Below are 23,261 nucleotides of genomic sequence, written 5' to 3' on the forward strand. Positions count from 1 at the left end.
AGCGAGAGAGTCAGAATATGTAGAATGTATAGACTCTACACAGTATCTACACTTAGAACAGATGTGTCAAAAACAGCGCATCTCACACACACACACACACACACACACACACACACACACACACACACGAGAGAGTCAGAATATCAGATGTTAATAGTGTAGAATGTGTAGACTCTACAGTGTGTGAGTTAAATTAATCAACCAGTTAATCTCTGAATGAGCTGAACACAAATTCATATCATCTCTATCAATTTGACATGAAAGTGTTGTCACAATATTCAACAGTATTGTCCACATTCAGTTAGTTTAAATTTACCATGTTGTTGTATATATCAGTTTGTGTTCAACATACCTGTGACGCTCAGAGTTGTTCCAGGAAAATCTTTTCCCCAGTCACCCCACCATGATGTGAATGTGAAGCGATACTGTTGTGAGTCGCTCTCTCTCAGGTCAGTGATTGTCAGAGTGGAGCTTCCTCTCTCTCTTGTCTCCTCTGTGTGAATCAGCTGAACACGACCTGCAAACTCTGAGTCCTCACTAAGGTCCTCAGGCTCTGAGGAATCCTGCCATCGATCACTATGTGTGGGACTGAACCACCATTTAGATGTAACATCATAATAACTGTTGTACGTGCAAGAAATGTTCACTGATGAGCCCTTCAAGGCACAGATGTGTGTGTTGCTGTAAGTCACTCTGTCGCAGGTTTGACCTCCGTCGACACCTGAAAGATGAAAGAGTTTTTTTTCAACATCACTGTTAGAATGACATCTTTTAAATACATGCAGTCATGCTACAGTGCATTAGGTAAAGGTGTCCAGCAGGTGGCGCTATGTTAGTGACACACTGTGGAGTAAACTCACACACTGCAGGAGAGCGGAACTCCTCAAGTCCTTTTACAGCACAGGAATAGCTGAGTGCAGGATGAAAGAAGGCTGTATAAGAAGAAGTTTCTTCATACTGTCTGACTCCATCCCTGTACCAGACGTAGGAAGGACGAGCAGCTAGAAGACATCTGCTGACACACTTCAGATCTACCGCCTGATATCCCTGATGTGTAGGATGAGGTGTGTCCACCTGCACCTGGAGATCTGATATGTGAACATGGAACAGAAATGTCATTAGAGACTAAACATTCAAACACACACACACACACACACACACACACACACAGACACCACTTTTCTTTTTCTTCAAATAATGCCACAAAATGAGATGTCCAGGGAGACCAAGAGACCAAGAGACCGGGAGCACGCGAGAGAGAGAGAGAGAGAGAGAGAGAGAGAGAGAGAGAGAGAGAGAGAGAGAGAGAGAGAGAGAGAGAGAGAGAGAGAGGGAGCACGCGGGGGAGAGAGGCAGAGAGAGAGGGAGCGCGTATGAGAGAGATGTCCCGCATTTTCAGAGAGGGGGGCTAGAGACAGAGGGCATCTCTCGCGCACATGCGCTCCCTCTCTCTCTCTCGCGCGTGCGTGCTCCCGCTCTCTCTCTCTCCCCCCGCGCATTGCTTTTCTCTCTCGCGCTCCCTCTCCTCTCTTCACAGTCACACAGTCTCTTCTCTCAATCGCGCACTCTCTCTCCCTTTCTCTCTCTCCCTTTCTCTCTCTCACTCTTTCTCTCTCTCTCAAATTCAAATTGCCTTCCTGCATGAATGTCATAACAACAATATTGCCAAAGCATCAAGAAACAATCATATTAAACATTAAACATCACTACTCATGAACAATAGCCTACAATTTAGCCTAGAGTGTGTGTGTGTGTGTGTGTGTGTGTGTGTGTGTGTGTGTGTGTGTGTGTGTGTGTGTGTGTGTGTGTGTGTGTGGGTCACTCACTGTCCCTCAGGTTGTAGGCTATGTTGAGATATATTGGACAGACAGGTAAGCCCTGTCTCCTCCTGACTAGTTTTAATTTGGAGTCAAGTTATTTGAAGTCTGGAATTACGGAGTTGAACTTGTTGAAGTAAATATTCCTTGTTTCTTAAAGGTTTGACATTGTAGGAGGAAGTGCATCTCTGTCTCAACATCATGTCTGTCAAACAGTGACCACATGTTCTGTTTTCTTTTGGTTGCCATGGTTTCTTATATCTTCCTGTTTCGATGGTCAATGAGTGGTCAGTGAGCCTGTACCTGGTGATCATCTGTCTCTGCTTCCTATCTCTGACAGCAGAGAGATATTCTGACAGTTCATAATCTCTGTTTAGGACCAGATAACATTGTAATCTGTTTACTTTGTCTTTTACTTTTTTCTTTCCAATGATCTAAATAGATTTCTTTACAGACTTAGAATTGGATCGACTCTGATTGGTGTTTGGGAAGTAGTGCTGGTGTGAGCCTGCTCAGAGTGTGTCTGAGGAGGAGGAGCAGTTAGTCTCAGCAGCTCTCTCTCTCTGTCTCTCTCCATCTCTGCCCCCCCCCCTCTCCTCCTCTCTCTCTCCCTCTCTCTCTGTCTCTCTCCATCTCCCCCCCCCGCTCTCTCTGTCTCTCTCTCCCCTCTCTCTCTCTGTCTCTCTCCCCTCTCTCTGTCTCTCTCTCCTCTCTCTCTCCCCTCTCTCTCTCCTCTCCTCTCTCTCTCCACTCTCTCCCTGTCTCTCTCCATCTCCGACCCTCTCTCTCTCTCTCTCTCGCTCTCTCTCTCTCTCTCTCTCTCTCTCTCCCCTCTCTCTGTCTCTCTCTCCTCTCTCTCTCTCCTCTTCTCTCTCCCCTCTCTCTCTCTCTCCCTCTCTCTGACGGCCTGCATCTTTACACAAAGCTCTCATGTTATTTGGCACAGTTGAAGCCAGTTGAAGCCTCAAATCTTTCTCAGCAGCATCCAGTCTTTCTTTTTTTCCAATATTTTATTTTCAAAATTTGTATGAAACAATATACGAGACAATACCAGACAGACATGCTCAGACACGGGGGGAGCATACATACATCATTGACATGTAACATTGCAATGTGGTGCTACCAGCTGCTGAAGGCACTTATGTATGTAATAAAGTGCTTGGGATCTCATGCAAGGGGTCCACAAGACACCAGCCGGGCAAGCCAACCATCACCCACAACCTCAGTCAAGCTAGCATCCCCTCTAGTCTCCCCTCTCTCTCTCTGTCTCTCACCGGCTGGCCTGTTAGCTAAAATCCATAGCCTGGTAAACCAGCCCGTCACGTGAACTCACATTTCATTTGGTTCTACGAGACGGTCTGGACCCAAAGCCAGTGGGGGGGTTTAGCAGAAGCGGAAGAGCGGAAGAGCCAATCAGCGACTGTGCTGTGATTGACAGCGCAAGTTGGCCAATCAGATGGCCAACAAAGATGTCTTCGCCATTCTCCCGAGTGGATTTGGGTTTGACTGGATCCGACGCTGATTGGCTGAAGGAGTTGTCTGTCAAGTCAACTACGCCGCCCATGCTCCCACCCCTGCTAAAGACTGGGTGAAGAGTTGGGTCCAGATGTCACGCAGAACCAAATGAAATGTGAGTTCACGTGACGGGTTGGTTTACCAGGCTATAAAATCCTCCTGGTTGATTTTTTTCTGGGGAGGTTATCACTGGGTCCCACAAAGTGTTCTGTATTTACCAAGGCAGGAGGGTGGCCAAGGGCTAATACACCTCTTTCACTGCTTCAGAGACTGTGTGAGGCTCAGACCTCTCTGCAATGTGCTGGTTTGCTTGTTTGCTTTTCTTGGTGCCGTTTTTACTTTTTCTGTCTTTATTTTTGGTCTCCGGTGTGGCAAGAGTAAACAGAGGATGGGACAGATTGTAAATGTCTTGCTGGGGCAGGCAAAGATGGCGGTGTACCTCAGCAGGAAGAGGAAAATAGATGCAGATGTCCAAGTAGACCTTGTAGTCTTGTTTAAAGCTCTGGTTAGGGTGAGAGTAACCATAGACTATCAGTACTACAAGAGAATGCAGGACATGGGAGTGTTTCAGAGCAGGTGATGTCTGGGGGAAGCTGTGTGCAGGCTGGAGGGAGGAGAGCTGCTTTTTAACACATTAAGAAAATGACCAATTCAGTTAGATACAATCTTACACATTTGTCTGACTTCAGACAAATCAGAAATTTCCTGACTGACGATGCTGCCTTGATGTTCTTACACTCTATGATATTTTCCCACATCGACTACTGCCTAATGAGCTGGTCTTTGGCTTGTAAAACTGCTTTTAAGCCGATTGAATCTCTTTTTAAGAAAGCCCTAAAGATCTACGACCACAAACCCATCTTCGCCCATATCTGTAGCACTTTAAAGAAGCATAATTTATTTGAATTTTAAAATTTTAAAACTTTTAGACAGGCCTGCTTTGTTTTTAAAGGCCCAATCCGTCAATACTCACTATTACTGACGCCGGTGGCCGTTAGTGTAACTGCAGGCAGCGTGTGAACGAGCTGACGCGCGGGCACCATACTCGCACGCACACAAGCAGTTGCCTGGCAACAGCAGAGCTGTTGGTTGCTTTGCAACGTTAACTCATAAAAGTCACTTGAAAACGGCAACCTGGACAATTTATCGGTCAGATCTGCCTCGAGATGCCCAGGAAGGATTCTGGATGAATTAGGGGACGTTATTGTGGCATGTTTGGCCGTGTTTTGGCTTGCGTTGGCTGCGGGGAAGTCGATACTCATGTTAGCACAAGCCAGGAAATAGCCTGCTACCCCTGTATGTACGGTACCGTGTAATGCCTGGAGTTGACCAAACTGAACAATCAAACAATGTTTCATAAGCATAACAGTAACGTTAGGCATATTTAGGACTGTTAAATTCATTATCCACACAAGACGGTAACGTTATTAGTGGGGCTGGTCGTAATTTCTATAAATGTAAATTAATATTAGTTAGCCGCGATTAGCATCAAGCTAACGTTAACTATGTGCAGTCCCACTGCAGCCAACTGCAGTCAGAGCCTGCTGGTTGCGGGGAAGTGGATACTCATGTTAGCACAAGCCAGGAAATAGCCTGCTCCCCCTGTATGTACGGTACAGTGTAATGCCTGGAGTTGACCAAACTGAACAGTCAAACAATGTACCGTAAGCATAACAGACAGTAGGCTAACGTTAGGCATATTTCCGACTGTTAGATTCATTATCAACACAAGACAGTAATGTTATTAGTGGGGCTGGTGGTAATTTCTATAAATATAGCTAAATCTATTAGTTAGCCGCGTATAGCATCAAGCTAACATTATGGTTCTAATAGGCAGACTCACCACCGCAGCTAAATGCAGTCAAACAATAATGTTCCATGACCATAAGCATAACGGTAGTAACGTTAGGGTTGCATTACTTCACACAAGACGGTAATGTTAGCAGAGTTTCTGACCAGGTGGTCAGATACTTGTACTACGGAGTGACAGTAAAAATCTTGAATCTTGAAAATCCATTAGCAAGCAGCTAACGTTATCTGGTCAAAACCACATTACAGTAGCTACAAGCAGCAAGTTTCCTTCATGAACCGAAAACACCAAATTTGTCTCCAAGACAAATTTCTCCCAAGGGAGACAAATAAAGAAAAACCTTGAACCTTGAACACAGTCCTGACTCTAGTTTCCCCCCGATGTCGGTCACATTGCTGCTGTCTGGCCAGACGGGCTTCATTAGATAAATATTTATTTATTTATTTAGTGTGGACTTTTTCTGGAGTCTGTGTTGTTTCCTTTTGCTAGCAGCTAGCGACGAACGTAACGTTAAAAGCTACTTTAGCCATTTCCTGTTAGCCGTCTAAGACAAGTACGCAAGCTCATGAACGCGCGCAGACGTCACATCCTCTAGCTGTGGCGGGAAATGCTAACCCGTTCGAAACTGCGGTTTTTCCATGTATCTTCTGAACGGCTGGTAGGAGAGAAATGCCCCTGGTCGCCATTTTTAAGTTACGTCAAGGCGCATTCACTCAGTGCCAATAATAACCACTTTGTGCACATTTATTTCTCGCCAGAACCAACGGAATGGGCCTTTAAGTGTCTCCATGGACTTGCCCCACCTCCTCTGGGAGAGTTTTTTAAGCGGAGGTCCGTGGAGGGCATGACCACCAGGGCATGTCAAAGAGGAGACTGTGAGTTGGGCCACAGACGATTAAAACATGATTTCAGATGGACAAGCCCGTCTTTATTATCACACGAACACTTCAACACATGCATGCGGCCACAACACACACTCATGCTGATGGTGGCCGGTGAAATATGTCCTCTGCATTTGACCCATCCAGGCTTGTCCTTTCCTCCAGGGGGCAGGCCAGGAGCAGTGATCGCTTTTTCTTGCCAGCGTCCGGGGACCAACTTCAGATGTTGTCGTCACTGGTCGGATGACGATCTTCTGCATGTTTTTAGTGGGGGGTTATGTACGGAGGAACCCCCTGGGGAGTACGGGGAGAACATGCAAACTCCACACAGAAAGTCACTTTCGACGAGATAGCCAACCTGGGCAGTTGGCACTGAAGATATGGGGAGGTCACAACTCCAGCGCCCACAGCGTCCCAGACGAGAATCGAACTCAGGACCTTCTAGCTGTGAGGCGACAGCGCTACGGACTGCGCCACCGTACCCCGTACGCACTGCATTTGGGAGAAACGTTTTGTCCATCGTGGGTGGTAAGGTATGGAACGGTCTCCCGGCCGCAGTAAGGGAGTGCCCCACATACCCCACCTTCAAAAATAAACTTAAGGAATGGCTCAAAAGTAACCAACATTGCACCCATAACCAATCACCAATAGCCTTCTCATCATTTCCTTGATTTTGCACTTTATTGTACTGTATCAGCACTTTATTGTTCTGATCTTGTCTCCCTTGCACTTTAACTGTATTGATTTTATCTTGTTTGAGTGTATTGTTCTTATCCTGTGTATGTATTGTTATCCCTTGTGCATTTTTATTTTATTAGATTGCTTTTATTCCCGTATTGCTTTTTATTCCCGTATTGTTTTTAGTCCTGTAATTACCTTGTAGTTTTTAGTTCTTTATGTCCCGAGGACTGCGGGTGAAAACTAGCTTCGGCTAATCCCGACACTTTTACTGTTGACATGTATGGATGATTCTATATGTGTAAACTGTTTTATTAATGTGCACTGTCCTGTCTAACTAAACAATAAACTAAACTAAACTAAACTAACACAGAGTTTGGATGAGGAGGGCTTGACAATGTGTATGAATGTCCATGACCGGTCAATTTTGTTTTGTTTGGTGTTGCTGTGTTGATTTTTTTTTGAAGGGGTTGCATTGGTTCTGATTTTGTGTTTTGTGAAACTTGTTTGTCCTCTGCCATGATGTACATGTTGTAGGTAGAGGTTTCATTAAAGGCTTTGTTAAAACTCAAACTCTCTCTCTATGTCTCTCTCTCTCACGCGCGCTCTCACTCTCAGACCCCCTTCTCACCAAACGCGATGAACTTACATGTACAACTCAACCTCGCCCTATCAAGCCCTGTCCCGCTGCTGCAGCTTGGTTGGCTGTCTTGCTGTATTTCCGTCTTCAATTGGTCTATTTCGGTTTTGGCCCCTCCTCTCGTCTTGTCGTTTGCGATGTCCTGACGCCAGGTATCCCAGCATGCGTTGCAAGGTGGTGAGCGACAGATGGCAGTGAGGGAAGGAGGGGCCATTTCGAAATCGACCAATTGAAGAAATACAGCAAGGCAGCCAACCCCGCTGTAGCAGCGGGGCAGGGCTGACTGGGCGATAGCGAGTACATCACGTTGTCACAGTCTCTCTCTCTTCATTTTGCGCACGAAACCGAGAGATACAGTTACAGTGGGTGACAATATTGTCACAAGGAAAGATTAAATTACATACCTGGGTTCCATCCTAGAGGCAAATCTTTCCTGTGACAAAATGGCATCCAATGTAATCAAAAAAGTCAACCAACGAACTAGATTCTTGTACCGGATCTCCTCTCTGGTAAACAAGAATACCCTGAAGACTCTGGCAGGAGCACTCATTCAAGGGTACTACGACTATGCTTGCACCTCATGGTACCAAAGCACATCAAAGGCGCTAAAAACAAGATTACAAACATCACAAAACAAACTGGTCAGACTACTACTTGACCTTACTCCTAGAACCCACCTCACCCCTGCCCACTTTGACTACCTAGGATGGCTTAGAGTAGACGACAGAGTACAGCAACTTGCAATGGGCCTGGTCTACAAGATACACTACACCACACAGGTACCCATGTACATGTCGAAATACTTCCCAAAGGTCAGTGAGTACCACGCCCACAACACCAGAGGGAGTTCCACAAATCATGTGCAACCCAGATTCGGCACAAACAAGGGACTAAACACATTTCGCAATTATGCCACAACAATGTGGAACGCCCTACCCACAGCCGTAAAAAGATGTGCATCCCTACCCACATTCAAAATCGCTCTTAGAGAGCACCTACGGGAGGCTGCAATTCGAAACTGGCCACCGTGAATGTCCAAACCTAACCCCCCCTCTCCTAATAGACAGTCTCCTCCCCACCGTATGTATTATATTTTCTCCCCACCGTATGTATATTTTTTCTCCCACCCACCCACCCCCCCCTAATGTACAGTCTCCTCCCCATCATATGTATATATTCTCTGTTAGGATCTATGGGTAACAGTAGGGGAGAGTGGGGTGAGTTGTGCCACTTTTTACTTGAGGTGTCTTTAAAGTGAGGGCATGACAGTAATGCCTCCAACTACAATATGTAAATATATTTCAGGATGTTGTGCACCACTGGGAACACTCCCTTTGGATCTTAAATAAACTGTTAAAAAAATATGGCTATTCTTAAAAAAGTGGTCTCTTGGCACAACTTGCCCCCGGTGCGGGGTAAGTTGTGCCTTTGGAGAGAATACGTTGGGGTAAATTGTGCCATTGATTACTGAAGTAAAACAGAACATTTTCATCTCATATACTGTAATGCTATATCAAAGCAAGACAAAATAAGAATAACACTAAAGTCCAGTGTACTATAACAGGGTTAAACAAGGCTAAACGGTAGCAGCAGTTTACCTACATATTTAACATTTTCAGAAATAAAAATGATGTTCAAAATGAACAAAATCAACTATCACAGAGCCAGGCTACACTTGCCAATACTGCAATATTCTTCAACAAGGTCTATTTAAACATTTAAGAACAAAATGAAATAACATTTCACTAAATCAACTGCAACTGCACTGGCACAACTTAACCCAGGCCTTTTGGCACAAATCACCCCATCCCCACCATTTTAACAAACTTGTATCATATAGCTGGTTTGGAGCTAACATCATGCTAACAGTATAGCCTCATATTGTAGCTTACTAAAACACTAACACATGCGTGAAATGTTTTCAAGCTTGTCTATAATTGTTCAGACACAACAATCAATAAACCTTGATCATAAAAAATTTACTTTGAGAGGCAAAAAACAGTTTTTTGAACTTAAATGTGCTTAGCTCTTGTGCCATCTGCCTCCCTTCTTTGCAGAGTGAGTAAAATGGATGCCTCTTCAAAAATGTGTGGTCACATGACCAATTTCTTCTATGGTTTTCTAGATACAAGGGGTGGCACAACTTCCCCACTGGCACAACTCACCCCACTCTCCCCTACTGTATATTTGCATATCGTATATGTCACAAATGTAACAGTACTATATACCTGTATGTCATGTAGGTCATGCTGTATGGCATGTATATGTATTGTATTAGGGCCCTATGCCATAAATGTCATGATGTCATGTATGTTGTGTATGTCATAAATGTCACTATGAATTGAAAATGGGGGACCCTGATGTAAACAAGACAAACGTCTTTCTCTGGTCTGCATCCCCTTGACAATTGTGTGTATTGAGCCGTACTGTATTGTACCCAATCTGCAATCTGTTAAATAAAGTTTTCATTCATTCATTCATTCATTCATTCATTCATTCATTTCAGAGAGGGGGGGGGGGGGGGGGCGGGGGCGGCAAGAGACAGACGGCCTCTCTCTCCCTTCTCCCCTCTCTTTCCCTCTGTCTCTCTCTCTCCCTGTCTGTATCTCCCCCTCTCTCTCTCTCTCTCTCCCTCTCTCTCTCTCTCTCTCCCTCTCTCTCTCTCTCTCTGCATCACAAAGCTCTCAGGTGTTAATTGACAGTTGAAGACAGTTGAAGCCTCTAATGTTTCTCAGCAGCCTCCAGTCTTTGATATTTAGTCTTCACTAAACACATGCTGCTACAGTCTATTACAAAGCACATTTCATGATCTATTCCATGTTTTTATTTAGTGAAAAATCCACTTTCAAACAAATAAAGAAGACAAACAGACATTATTACATTTGTCCTATGGCGCCTGCAGGCAGCAGACTTTGAGAATCTCCACATCTCTGTGATTCTGAGCTGTGCTCTTATTATAACATCATGTTCTGTTCAGACCAGCCAGTCATTTTGTAGCCTACTACTATATGGTTCTACTTCACTATATGGTTCTACTTCACTATATGGTTCTACTTCACTATGGTTCTACTTCAGGTTCTACTTCACTATATGGTTCTACTTCACTATATGGTTCTATGTTTCTACTTCACTAGTTCTACTTCACTATATGGTTCTACTTCACTATATGGTTCTACTTCACTATATGGTTCTACTTCACTAAGGTACTTCACTATGGTTCAGTTGTTCTACTAGAAAAGTCTGACTAACTTTAATGCTATGGTGTTTGGAAGGCACAAACATGTCATGTGTTCATATGTGTTGTTGTGGAAAATATAGGCAGGTCATCCCCTTTTTAAAGCACTTTTAAAACACTATACTTTAGGGCTGCAACTAACGATTATTTTCATAATCGATTAATCTGTCGATTATTTTCTCGATTAATCGATTAGTTGTTTGGTCTATAAAATGTCAGAAAATGGTAGCAAATGACCATCAGTGTTTCCCAAAGCCCAAGATGACGCCCTGAAATGTCTTTGAGACATTTGAGAGCGTGTTTTGTCCACAACTCAAAGATAATATCAGTTAACTGTCACACAGGAGCAGTGTTGGGAACGTTACTTTAAAAAAGTAATTAGTTATAGTTACTCACTACTTGTTCCAAAAAGTAACTGAGTTAGTAACTGAATTACTCTATAATAAAACTAACTAGTTACCAGGGAAAGTAACTATTTGCGTTATCTCCACCTTGAAAATGCCAAATTTTCATGGATTGCTGCAAACCTGAGGGTACCCTCACGGGCCCCTCGGCCGAAGCCGGGCTTGTTTTTTATTTATTTTTAATTAATAGGTCCGGGGTCGGGCCGTTTCAATAATTCAATTAAATAATGTTGTATTAGCGTGCTCGCTTGATTTTACACAGCGGAGCACAGTCAGACAGAGGAGTGCACAGACACTCCCCCAGCCACACACAGACGTAGCTGTAGACAGCTCCCGAACAGAGAGATAACAGAGAGAGAGAGAGAGAGAGAGAGAGTCAAATAGACAGAGAGAGAGAGGCTGCGCAGGACGGCCGCGCGGCGACGCAGCACGCGGAACAGAGAGGGAGAGAGATGTGTCATTATATCGTAATATTGGCTTCGGGCCTCGCAACGGGCTGGATCGGGCACGGGTCTGCATGTCACGGGCCGGGGAGGGCTCGGGCCGAAATTTCAGGCCCCCGCAGCTCTCTACTCCGGACTCGCCATTCTGCTGCTTCCTCAAATCTGTTTGGTGTGTCTGTGTGTGTGTGTGTGTGTGTGTGTGTGTGTGTGTGTGTGTGTGTGTGTGTGTGTGTGTGTCGCCCGTGTCCTGACTCCTGGCTCGTGTGTAACACTGGCTCCGATTGGCTACCATGAAACACATGACTCTGCCTTAGCCAATCATAATCGTTTATCTCGTTATGTTAACCCACCCGGTCTCCTCACTTGACAACACTAGTGTAGGCTACGGGTAGTTTACTCAATCATTTCATAGTAACGCACCGCATTTAGCGTTCAGTAATGATAACGGCGTTGTAACGACGGAAACAGTAATTAGTTAGATTACCCCGTTACTGAAAAAATAACGGCGTTACGTAACGCCGTTCTTTTAAACGGCGTTATTCCAAACACTGCACAGGAGTAAAGAAACCAGAAAATATTCACATTTAAGAAGCTCGAATCAGAGAATTTAGACCTTTTCTCTTAAAATTGTACTCAAAACGATTAATCGATTATCAAAATAGTTGTCGATTAATTTTCTGTCGATCGACTAATCGATTAATCGATTAATCGTTGCAGCTCTACTATACTTGAAAGAAGGTGAGTGAGAAAAGGAGCAAATATCGATGGTTAAGAGTAAGACTGAATAATGACATCACATCACAACAGTCTAATCCTAATCTTAATTGGGATCCATTAGGACCCATTTTAAAGAGTTAAATTGGCTCCCCGTTGAAGGTGGAGTTCAACAGCTAAAACTCATGGTCTATAAAATATTGCAGGATATTTGTCCAAACTATTTTATGAAGTAGGCCTACTTCATCGGGGAAAATTAACGATCAATTATCGATTATCGATTATATTAATAATATATATATATATATATATATTTTTTTTTTTTACAAAATGAATGCCTATGGCAGAAAATACGAAAGACAACGTGTTCTCCTCAATGAACTCTTTATTTCAATGTGTCTCCTCTCCAACACTGCTATCCCCGGCGCATGCCGGTGTGAATTCCCCATGTTTAAAACAGTTTTGTTGGCACAAAGGCCCATGCCCAGCCAGAAAACTAGAGACTATATGAAGCTCCACCTCACGTTAGTCAGCTGTGCAATGGAGTGGGGCGAGGAGGAACGAATTCCACCCAAACCTAGTCCACACAAAAAAAAAAGAAAAAAAAAATTAATAACAAAATCGATAAAAATTCCACATGATCGATTCCATTCCTTAACGATCAATTATCGATTTTCGATAACTGATGAACATCCTGTTCTGTACCCTGTTTTTATAGTTGCCTTATAACATCTAGGGACAAACATTGCAAACTAGCTTAGGCTATAAATGTCAGGATATATAACAAAGACTGTTTCCTGTGAATGCTCTATGTTTATGTATCTGTCCCTATAGAAATAAACTTTTCAATGTGTAGCGTTCACAGGCTTTAGCTTACTGTCCTTATTCACTGTATAATAACAGGAGAGAGGGAGAATTTCACTTGCTGTATTTGGTATTTACTTTATTCTGCACTGGACTGACAGGAACCGGAAGCACACAACAGCATACCCAACCCACCATCGCCCCCTGGTGGCACCCGGGGAAAATGACCAAGGACTACATCATCAAATACATCACACTATGGGTACCCACAAGTCTCTCCTTTACAGACATGCACACTTTATGCTAATCCCACACACACACACACACACACACACACACACACACACACACACACACACACAAACATGCAGTTTTATTTTGACCTATTCTATTTGAATATTTCTGCATACTGGGGTCCATAAACAGTCTTAGAATTGCATAAATTGGTACGAGTGGAAAGCTGAGACTCTTGTGTATTCAATGAGCCAAACTGTATTCATGTGTGGTGATGTTAGTGCCTATAGCCATTTATTGGAGTGAGATTTTTTTTAAACTTTACCTCACTGTATAAAATGATATTGTGACCTCTAGGATCATCACAGTATAATCATAGTCATGAAACTTTACAACCACAAACTAGACACATAGGACAGGCCTAGACCGGCCTCTCTCTCTCTCTCTCTCTCTCTCTCTCTCTCTCTCTCTCTCTCTCTCTCTCTCTCTCTCTCTCTCTCTCTCTCTCTCTCTCTCTCTCTCATTCTATTGGTGTTTCACTCTTTCTCTCACCCGCTCCTCTCTCTCTCTCTCTATCTCTCTCTCTTGGTCTTTCTCTCTTTCTCTCACCTCCCCCCCTTGTGTGTTTTCCAACTGCGTTTGATAGCGAGCGCCATGTGAGCAATCCCTGTCGGCTTTCACATCCATGCACGCTCTAACTCGCTCTACCAAGCTATCTCTCTCTCTTTCTTTCTCTCTCTCTCTCTCCCCCTCTCTCAATGACACACAGAGGCTTCAGCAGCATGCGCGGCGCCAGGGGGGGGCTGAAATTAGCCAAGCCCCCCTAAGCCCCCCCTGGAAATTTCTTTGGAGAAAAACAAAAACTTAATTTATAACACTAAACTAGGCTAATACATCATAGAAGTGAAAATTCCCAGCATCCTTGAACACAGCATCCGTGGCTGTCTGCACCGGGCCGGCCCATTTTTTATAGAGGGGGTTCTCCCCATACTGGCGCGTATTATTGCATGGTGTGATAGAAGGACCTCCCCTCTGCTCTGCTCAAAGTGGCCTGTTCCATCTGCAAGGCAAAGCGTCTCTCAAGTCACCGCGGAAGTTAAACTTCCATACAGACATGTCAATATCTATGGAAAATGGACATAAAACAAGCGTCTAGCGTTAGTATCGCGCGCCTTTATATTGATCAAGCGTTTATGTTGATGGCTATCACAAAGGAGATACTTTATTTTGCTTTGTACACGGACTGTCTGGACTGGACAGCACAGGTCTCTAGGATCGACCGCACTGATGTTAACAGGTAGGCTGCCTGCCATGGCATGGAATTTATATTTGATATATACATAATGGCTTTGTTAAGACTGCGTTGCCTACTGTGCTGTTGTGTTTTTTGGCCGCCGTGCTCATGCGTGTGGTGTGAATGTGAACATAACGCCGGGATTGCACTGGTTGCATTTGCGTTGCGTTGCAGCTGTTCTCCGGTTTCACTCCGTGCTCTGTGCTCCGCCAACACTAACCGGCTGCGTGCAGAGCACGTCGCGGCTCCGCTCCACCAGACAGCTAGAGTGACGAGACCCACAGGTTATCACGGTGAAATCGAGCGAGACAATTTGTATGTTGGATGAATACAACAACAAACAGGCAGAAGATCATTGTTCCCAACTGGAGAAGCAGAGGAGGGGTGGACTTGGTGTTGTCCTTGTAAAAAGGATGTGTTGTGTCATATATTATTTTGTGGTTTTCCACTTCAATTATGAACTTTTCCTCATACTTGTTTGTCCTCTGGCTTGATATTGAATGCTCTGCCCTGTTGATTTCATGCCTGGCTCCGCCCAACTTGCTGGGCTTTGCTTGATTTACCATCTAAATGTGTGTGCTGCATATAGCCTTGTGTAACTGACTCATCAGTCTCAACATACAGTGTGACATAGGGCTAACTACACAGTCAGTCTTCAGCTCATTGAAGCACTTACATGCATAATGTTGAGTTGGGGATTTGGCTCTCAATGGAAAAGCAGTGGGCCCTCCTTGTCTAACAGTAGAGCCTAATTCACACCCTATCATATTATTATTATTATTTCTTATATTAGTGGTTCTCAACTTTTTTACACAAGTACCTGAGAAATTACCACCATATGAATGTATGAGAGGGAGGGGCCCCCGCGTACCACCAGTGGTACCTGTACCACAGGTTGAGAAGAGAACCACTGTCTATTTATGTAGAAAAAGTTAGCCCCTGCTGTAAATATTTAAGCCCCCCCTTAGCCCCCCCAGCCACAATTGGCTGGAGCCGCTACTGTTCAGCAGCAGATAAAAATCAAGTCATGTTTCTGTTTTTCATCTGTGGATTTTGATCTGTATTTTTTCATTTCTGTTTCTGTTTCTGTAATAGAATTACCAAAATATATGATGTATATAATTTAATATTTTAAGATGTGGTGATGCTGATGATAAAAATAGCTCAGGGAAATGTCCTTAGCTTTCTGACAATGTGGTCCTCTGAACAATATAGTTGAATAGTCCTGACCTATAGGGCATTCAGGGGATGTACAGTATGGCTTTCCTGCTATATTTACAATAAGATGTTTCTGAGCAATTTCCAGAACAGAAGTGGTCACCCCCCAATTACCAAAAATATAAGTTCCGCCATAATGTTCTAAGTTCTTATACACTCTAAACTCTCAACATTTGAATAGATGCCTAACAAAAACACAATGTTTATTACAGATTTATAGAAAAACTTGTCACACAGTGCTGATAACCACACAGTCTGATAACCTACTGTTTTACTATATAAAAATAATTGCCCCCTCACACTTTAACTGCCCCCTCAGTTACTTGATTGTGGAGCTGTTTATAACTGAAGTAGCAAATGGTCTGATCAAAGAGTTACCTGTGACAGTCAGATTAACTCCAGGTGAAGCAGTATAGCTCCCAGCTGGATGGTTTGTTGTGAAGCTGAACTTGTACACAGCTGAGTCGCTCTCTCTCAGGTCTGTGATTCTCAGCCTGCAGTTCTTGTGATCACCACCATACTCCACACGACCTGCATACTCTGAGTCTGTTGTCACATCCACAGGTTCACCACCCTCCAGTTTAAACCACAACGTCTTCTTCACTGTGACAGGAAGGTCATCTAGGTAGGCTGGGTATGTGTAGGAGCAGAGTATGTCCACTGTTGATCCTTTGATGGCACAGATCTCAGTAGGAGTGTAAGTCACTCCCCAGTCATCCTGAGGCTGGACCACTGTAACACAGAGCACATCACAAACCACATCACATTCACAAACACATTACAGGACAGACTTTCATCTGCAGTGGAGCTGCTGGAGTGGAACTGCAACACACACACACACACAGACAGACACACGCACGCGCACACACACACACACACACACACACACACACACACACACACACAGACAGACAGACAGACAGACAGACAGACACATATATATATATATATATATATAGCATATATATATATTAAAAATTAGATTATATTGACATTTTGTGATTGCATCCATCATGCAGTGATGGCAGGGAGCCCTCTCACTATGTGCTGTGGGCTCTTTACACTGTGCTGATTGGTTGCTTTCAGTCTGCAGATCCTGGGCAGAGGCTGGGGCTGCTTTGATCAGCTGATCTGGGGCACCTGGATGCTCCCAATAGAGCGCCAAAGTAAACGTCACTTCCCACATTTCTCTGGGTACCAGCGTCCGACAAAAATATGAATGGTGCCGGTGGTGAACGTAGCGATACACTACCTTTTTGATCCCGTTTGAATTGTGCCACGAGTACACACGTCATGTTTGTCAATGTAAAAGATAACTCTGCAAGTCGAGAAAGTCACAGTTTGTGGTAAAACTGTGGCACTATAAGTTATCAATCACAAAGACTACGCACAACCAGTCGCATATAAGTAACATCTCTCCCGCCAGTCCATTGTTGTTGATGGTGTGATGTATAATGTGCGACATGAGATATAGTTGATTGACAAAACTAAGGTCATGTCTACATTAGGCCGTATTGCACTTCGTTTGCATCTATTGTCCACACTACCTCTATTGTTTTGAGTGTTAAACACAAAGACTCCGGTCTCTGGCTGCTGAGCCCGTCTTTGTAATCAAAATCCGGCTTGGAACGCGACTGTGGACATGGAATGTTGAAACGATGCAACTATCCTACTTGTACAGCAGGTGGCGGTAGGCAGCTTGAAGCTGTCAGCGACCCACCTACAAACGAGAGAAGAAGAAAGTGCGTGGAATGTGGATGTTGAATAGAGAGCCGCAGGAACGAGTCCGGAAATCATCGATGCTAACACTCCTGGTTCTTCACTGTTTTCGCCTATGGGATTTTTGAATGGGTTTTTGGCGCGATGCTTCTAATAAGGTCTCTGGGCAACGCAAGCTTAATCAAACGCGAACCAGTGTTTAGTAATATCATCTTCACACATGAGGACCACTTTTATGAGTTTTGAAGCTTTTATGTGCCGTTAAAAATGCGGCTAGCTAGCAAACAGCTAAATGAGACTACACTGTTGAGTCGACGGGGAAATTATACGTCAATAACGTCATCACTTCAAAGGACGAACACGGAAATTCTCTTTCCCTCACCTGGTTCAGCCCGTTCAGCCCGGGGTAATCAGTGGACAGCAACGCACACATCAACAACACTCCAGGTTGAGTGGTGACGTGACGTGGAAGCCTATGCAACACTGTGTGTAGTTCTGGATTAGCTTAGCACAAGCTTTTTACTTCTAGGGGTCGCATTTACGCTTCAAAACTCATGTCCTCATGTGTGAAGATTATCCGGCTGAACACTGGTTCGCGTTTGATTAAGCTTGCGTTGCCTAGAGACCTTATTTGAAGCATCGCGGCAAAAACCCATTTAAAAATCCCATTGACAGAAACAGTGAAGAACCAGGAAGTCCGGGACTTCCGCGTTCTGACTACAAAAATACGTCATCCCTGCGGCTCTCTATATTTGATCACTTTTGAATGATATATCATGTAGCTGCGCAGCTTTGAACAACATACAAGATACAAGATACTTTATTAGTGCCACACAACAATGTTGGTGGTAATTGTTAGGTACAGCATGGTAGCTCAGCTTCAGTGCAAGAAGTAGACAAACAGACACAACACCATAAACATTACAGCACGCACAGAGAAACATACAGCAGCAGAGAAAAGTAAAAGTCCAGATTGGGGGGGGGGGGGGGGGGGGGGCTAGCAGGGGGAGTTTAGAGTTCTGATGTTCTGCTGTTGGGAAGAAGCTGTTTTTAAAACGGGTGGTTTTGGTGGATATGGCCCTGTAGCGTCTTCCAGATGGAAGGAGTTGGAAGAGGTGGTGAGCTGGATGGGAGGGGTCTCTGATGATTTTGGCTGACCGGTTGGAGGTGCGTGTAGTGAATAGTGAGCTGATTGGGGGGAGGTCACGGCCGATGATTTTGGAGGCCTTGGTGACGATCCGGTCCAGTTTCTTTTTGGTGTGGGTGTTTGTGTTCCCGTACCAGACAGTGAGAGAGGATGTGAGGATACTTTGAATGATGGCTGTGTAGAAGTGGACCAGTAGCTGTTTTTTGACGTGATATTTTTTGAGTTGTCTGAGGAAGTATAGTCTTTGTTGGGCCTTTTTGATGATGTGGGTGGTATTGATTGTCCATTTGAGTGTGTTATTGATGTAGGTGCCAAGGAACTTGAAGGAGTCTGTGATGGTTATGGGCTGGTCTGAGATATGGACCGGGGCTGACACTGAATGGGCATCATAAATGATAAAACGTGTAGTTGAGTACCTTGCTTGACTAATTGTGAACCTGGCGCTTTATTTGATTTTCTCCTGATAACCTCATTGTAAAACGGCACCATTTACGGGCATGTTTTAAAGCTATTTTTTATGGTATTCACACACACATACACACACACACACACACACACACACACACACACACACATACACACACACATACACACACACACAAGCCAGTGCGGATGACTCGTCATCACTCATGAAAATGTTTGATCCAGCATCCACAACAGCAATCAGATAAACAGGAGAGTAAAGGGCTCATTATACTCGAGCAAGCTCCGTGGGGGTGGAGCTCCGCGAGTCTCCGCGAGTCACTGTGCGGACCTCGTGCTGGGGCAGATGCTTTTATACTCAGAAGTGATCAGCCAAGTGATCAGCATGTATGGTAATAGTGAGCACCCCGTGAAAAGTCACAATGAAACGCTATTATGTGCAGTACCTACTGAGTGCGCTTTCACTCTCAAACGACCGCACATCAGCCCATGAATGAATCTCCAAACTTGTTTTTACTGAAAGCCGTTTTACTTCTCAGCCCTGATTGCCTACTCTGTGCTGCTTTTAATCTCTCTCAATAATGCTCTCAACACAACACATTTACTTGGTGAAATGACTAAAAACGAACAGTTGCAAATCAAAGTTTATAGCCTACCACATGGGTCAAGAAATGTGGGGAAAACACAAGGTGCCTACCTTGCCTCCCATGACCGCACATCACTGGTTGCTACAGTCTATTGGTGCGTTCCTTTATCGCAAAATAACTGGGATGTGGAGGCTAAATGAGGTCACATCCGTTTTGTTAGCGTTCCATTTGCAGAAAACTGGAGCTGGGAAGTTCACTGTTGCAAGTCTGCTCTTGGTCAGATCCAGTCGCTAGCCATGCTAGCCATTGTTAGCAATAACGTTAGGGTTGTGCTACAACCCGGGTTTTACGAGTGAGAACGAGAGCTCTCACTAGTGCCTAGTTCGCTGCGTACGCAGCACTATGGAAGACTGTCATTTTTGCTCCAAAAATTACTTTACATTAAAACCTGACCACGCCCTTTAGGTGACGTGGTGCCCCCCTGGGGCTGACTGGGCCACCCATCTCACCCCCGTGACTACGTCACGGCCAGTCAGCCCAGGGTCCGCCACTCATTTCTTCCAGCCAGCTGAGATCCGACGCACCCAGAGACGCATCGACGCAGCAAGGCTGGGTAGTGAGAGCTCTCGTTCTCACTCGTAAAACCCGGGTTGTAGCACAACCCTAACGCTTTACTTCGTTTCGAACTCAAGCTCTCACTAGTGCCTCAATTCAACCGACCTTGCTGCCGGGAGCACCCACAGGGCGACCCGAAAGGCACCGGTGAACCACGGCTATATGGCAACGTTTATGCCTAACCGAATGACATATTAGAGTGGCAACGATATTACTTTCTTGCCACCGACAGCACCGCGTGCGCGAACTGCGAACCGGACACGTCGAGACTGTAGTACCTGACAAAAGTGTGATGAGAGGACCATGAGGCCGCGGCACACATGTCCTCCACCGACACACCACGCAACAACGCAGAGGATGTCGCAACACCTCGCGTAGAATGCGCCTTGATACCCTCCGGGGGAACCTTGCCCACGGCAGAGTATGCCAACGCGATCGCCTCCACTATCCAGTGTGATAAGCGATCCTTGGAAAGGGGTCCGCCCTGGGCCCTTTGCCCAAAGCAGACCAACAGCTGATCTGTAATGCGTAATGAACGCGTCCTGGCCACATAGGCCGAGAGCGCCCTTACGGGGCACAGCATGTGCAAACGTCTCTCCTCACCCGAACTGAACGGCGGGGGACAGAATGCCGATAAGTCTATAACCATAGACCTATAGCTGGCATTAATATTCTTGGGCTGGTACGCCGGGTTAGGTCGCAACGTAACCCTGCGCCCATCGTCCCCAAAAACCATACAGGCCTGCTGCACTGAGAGGGCAATCAGGTCACCGACTCTCTTCCCTGACGATAAGGCCAGCAGCAGCGCGGTCTTTAAGGACAGAAACTTCAAATCGGCGGAGTCCAAGGGCTCAAACGGATGACCCGTTAGCCCGTCCAGCACCGTAACCAGGTCCCATTTGGGAAAAACGCACCGCACCGGCGGGCGCAGTTTACGCGCCCCCTTCATGAAGCGCGAGACCAAAGGGCACACCCCCACGGGGGTCCCTTCAATCCCCATGTGGCAAGCCGAAATCGCGGCTACGTACACCTTCAGCGACTGCGGGGACTGGCCCGCGTCAAGCAAGCTTTGAAGGAAACAGAGAACTGGACGCACGCTGCAGTTCACTGGATCCACACCCTTACTTGTGCACCATCGCGAAAAAACCCGCCACTTGTACACGTACTGAGTGCGGGTCGAAGCAGCCCTAGCACTCTGAATAGTGCGCACCACATTGTCGGGCAAGCCCCGTGCTAGCAACTGCTCCCGTTCAGGAGCCAGACTGCTAACTTCCGCCTGCCTGGGGAGGGGTGGAACACCTCCCCCTCCGCCTGGGATAGGAGATCGGCCCGCACCGGCAATGCCCAAGGCGGGCCCTGCGCCAGGGAGACCAGGTCCGCAAACCACGTCTGCCTGGGCCAGAACGGAGCCACTAGAGTCTAGACCGAGCCGGAGACGCTGTTCCTTCACCCTGTCCAACACCTGACGGGTCAGGGGGATCGGTGGAAACGCATAAAGCCCCTTCCGTGGCCACGCGTTCGCCAACGCGTCGTGTCCCAACGGGGGGCTGTCCTCCTGGATCGAGAACCACAATGGGCAGTGCGTCGCGCGCCACGATGCGAAGAGATCGACGCGGGCACGACCGAACCTGGCCCAAATCTGTTCCACCACCTGAGGGTGGAGGCACCACTCCGTATGACGGGGGTAGCCTCGAGACAGCAGGTCGGCGCCGTAATTCAGCCGTCCCGGCAGATAGACCGCCGACACTGACAGGAGACGGGGATACGCCCACAGCTGAATCTCCGCCGCTAACCGGTTCAAAGTCTTCGACCGCACACCGCCCTGTTTGTTCAGGTGGGCGATCGCCGCCATATTGTCCGAGCGAATCAGCACATGGCGTCCATGTATGACTCGCTGGAAATGAAGCAGAGCGTGGCGGATCGCCTCCAGCTCCAAGACGTTTATGTGGCGATGCTCCTGAGCCTCCCACCGGCCGTTCGCCGACAGAAGCCCGCACACCGCACCCCAACCCCAGAGGGAGGCGTCGGTGCGAATCACTAGCCTGAGCGGGACCAGGCCCAATCGAGTGCCCCTCGATAGGTAACGGGGGTCTGCCCATATGGCCAAAGCCAGGCGGGCCTGACCTGTCATAGGCACCCTGCGATGACGGTCCCTGGCTGGATCCAAAGAGCATCGCTCTCTCCCGTAAAACGGCCAGGGTAAAGCCTTCGCAGGCCCGGGAGAAATCTGGCTTAAGCAGGGCGTCGCTAGCATGGTTATGCCCGAGGCAAAACACACACTCCCTGTGGCGGTCCTGGATCGCCAATGTAGCCTCACAGCTAACACAGCTCTTGGCTGTCTCCCCCTGTCTCATGGCAGCCGCCCGGTTCATTGTGCGAGTAAGCAAAGCTAACCCGCCAACAAGCCCCGCCGACTGTACCAGAATTAGCGGGAGTTAACCGTGTAAGCTGGCTAATTACAGTAGCTTGCAACGGTGAAGATGCTGGAGTGCTACAAGCTAGCTGCTAGCTGCACGAGACAACTAGCTAGCTATCTATCTAACGTTACTCCAGCCGGAGAAACGCGCGCGCTCTAACGCTAGTAGCTGGCGCCTAAAGTACCTAGCAAACAGAAGCAACCGCACGGATGCAAGCTAGCTATCTGTAACAACTGTGCTAATTAGCCCGTTGTTCTAGTGCTAACGGTACAAGCTATTCTGCACGTATGCAACCTAGCTAAGAGTTTTGAGTGCAGATCTGAGTCAGCGCCCAAGCCTAACACAACGTTACCCCAGCCGGGGAAAACGTTCACATGAGCTGCACGGCTGCAGCTAAACAACAGTTAACAATGAAAGACACTCTTAGCTTTGGATGGCTTGATCCGATGCCGCTGGTGAAGAGTACAGAAACAGGTCCCCGAATCCTGATTTATCTCGTCCACGCGAACCTCTTGAGGTGGGCAAATCAACCGGAGCGAGTCTATTTATCCAAGCTATGAAGAGCGCTAATTTCAGAGCTAACCGCGGAGCTTAAGAAAACGACGTCCTCACACTGGCTGGAAGAAACGAAGAGTGACGGACCCTGGGCTGACTGGCCGTGACGTA

The 23,261-nt window shown here is 46.2% G+C and overlaps 1 protein-coding gene across 1 annotated transcript in view; it reads right to left on the minus strand.

Moving 5' to 3' along the window:
* LOC310775844 (uncharacterized protein) overlaps positions 1 to 23,261 on the minus strand; it is a 263,961-nt gene that overhangs the window by 91,525 nt on the left and 149,175 nt on the right. The window contains exons 9-11 of the mRNA XM_083635971.1: positions 16,066 to 16,419; positions 861 to 1,088; positions 353 to 721 (exon numbers count right to left, since the gene is read on the minus strand). Coding sequence (XP_083492097.1) covers positions 353 to 721; positions 861 to 1,088; positions 16,066 to 16,419 — 951 coding nt within the window. The remainder of the gene's footprint in view (positions 1 to 352; positions 722 to 860; positions 1,089 to 16,065; positions 16,420 to 23,261) is intronic.

This window comes from Poromitra crassiceps (assembly GCF_964638095.1).
Source record: "Poromitra crassiceps genome assembly, chromosome: 4".
Classification (NCBI taxonomy): domain Eukaryota; kingdom Metazoa; phylum Chordata; class Actinopteri; order Beryciformes; family Melamphaidae; genus Poromitra; species Poromitra crassiceps.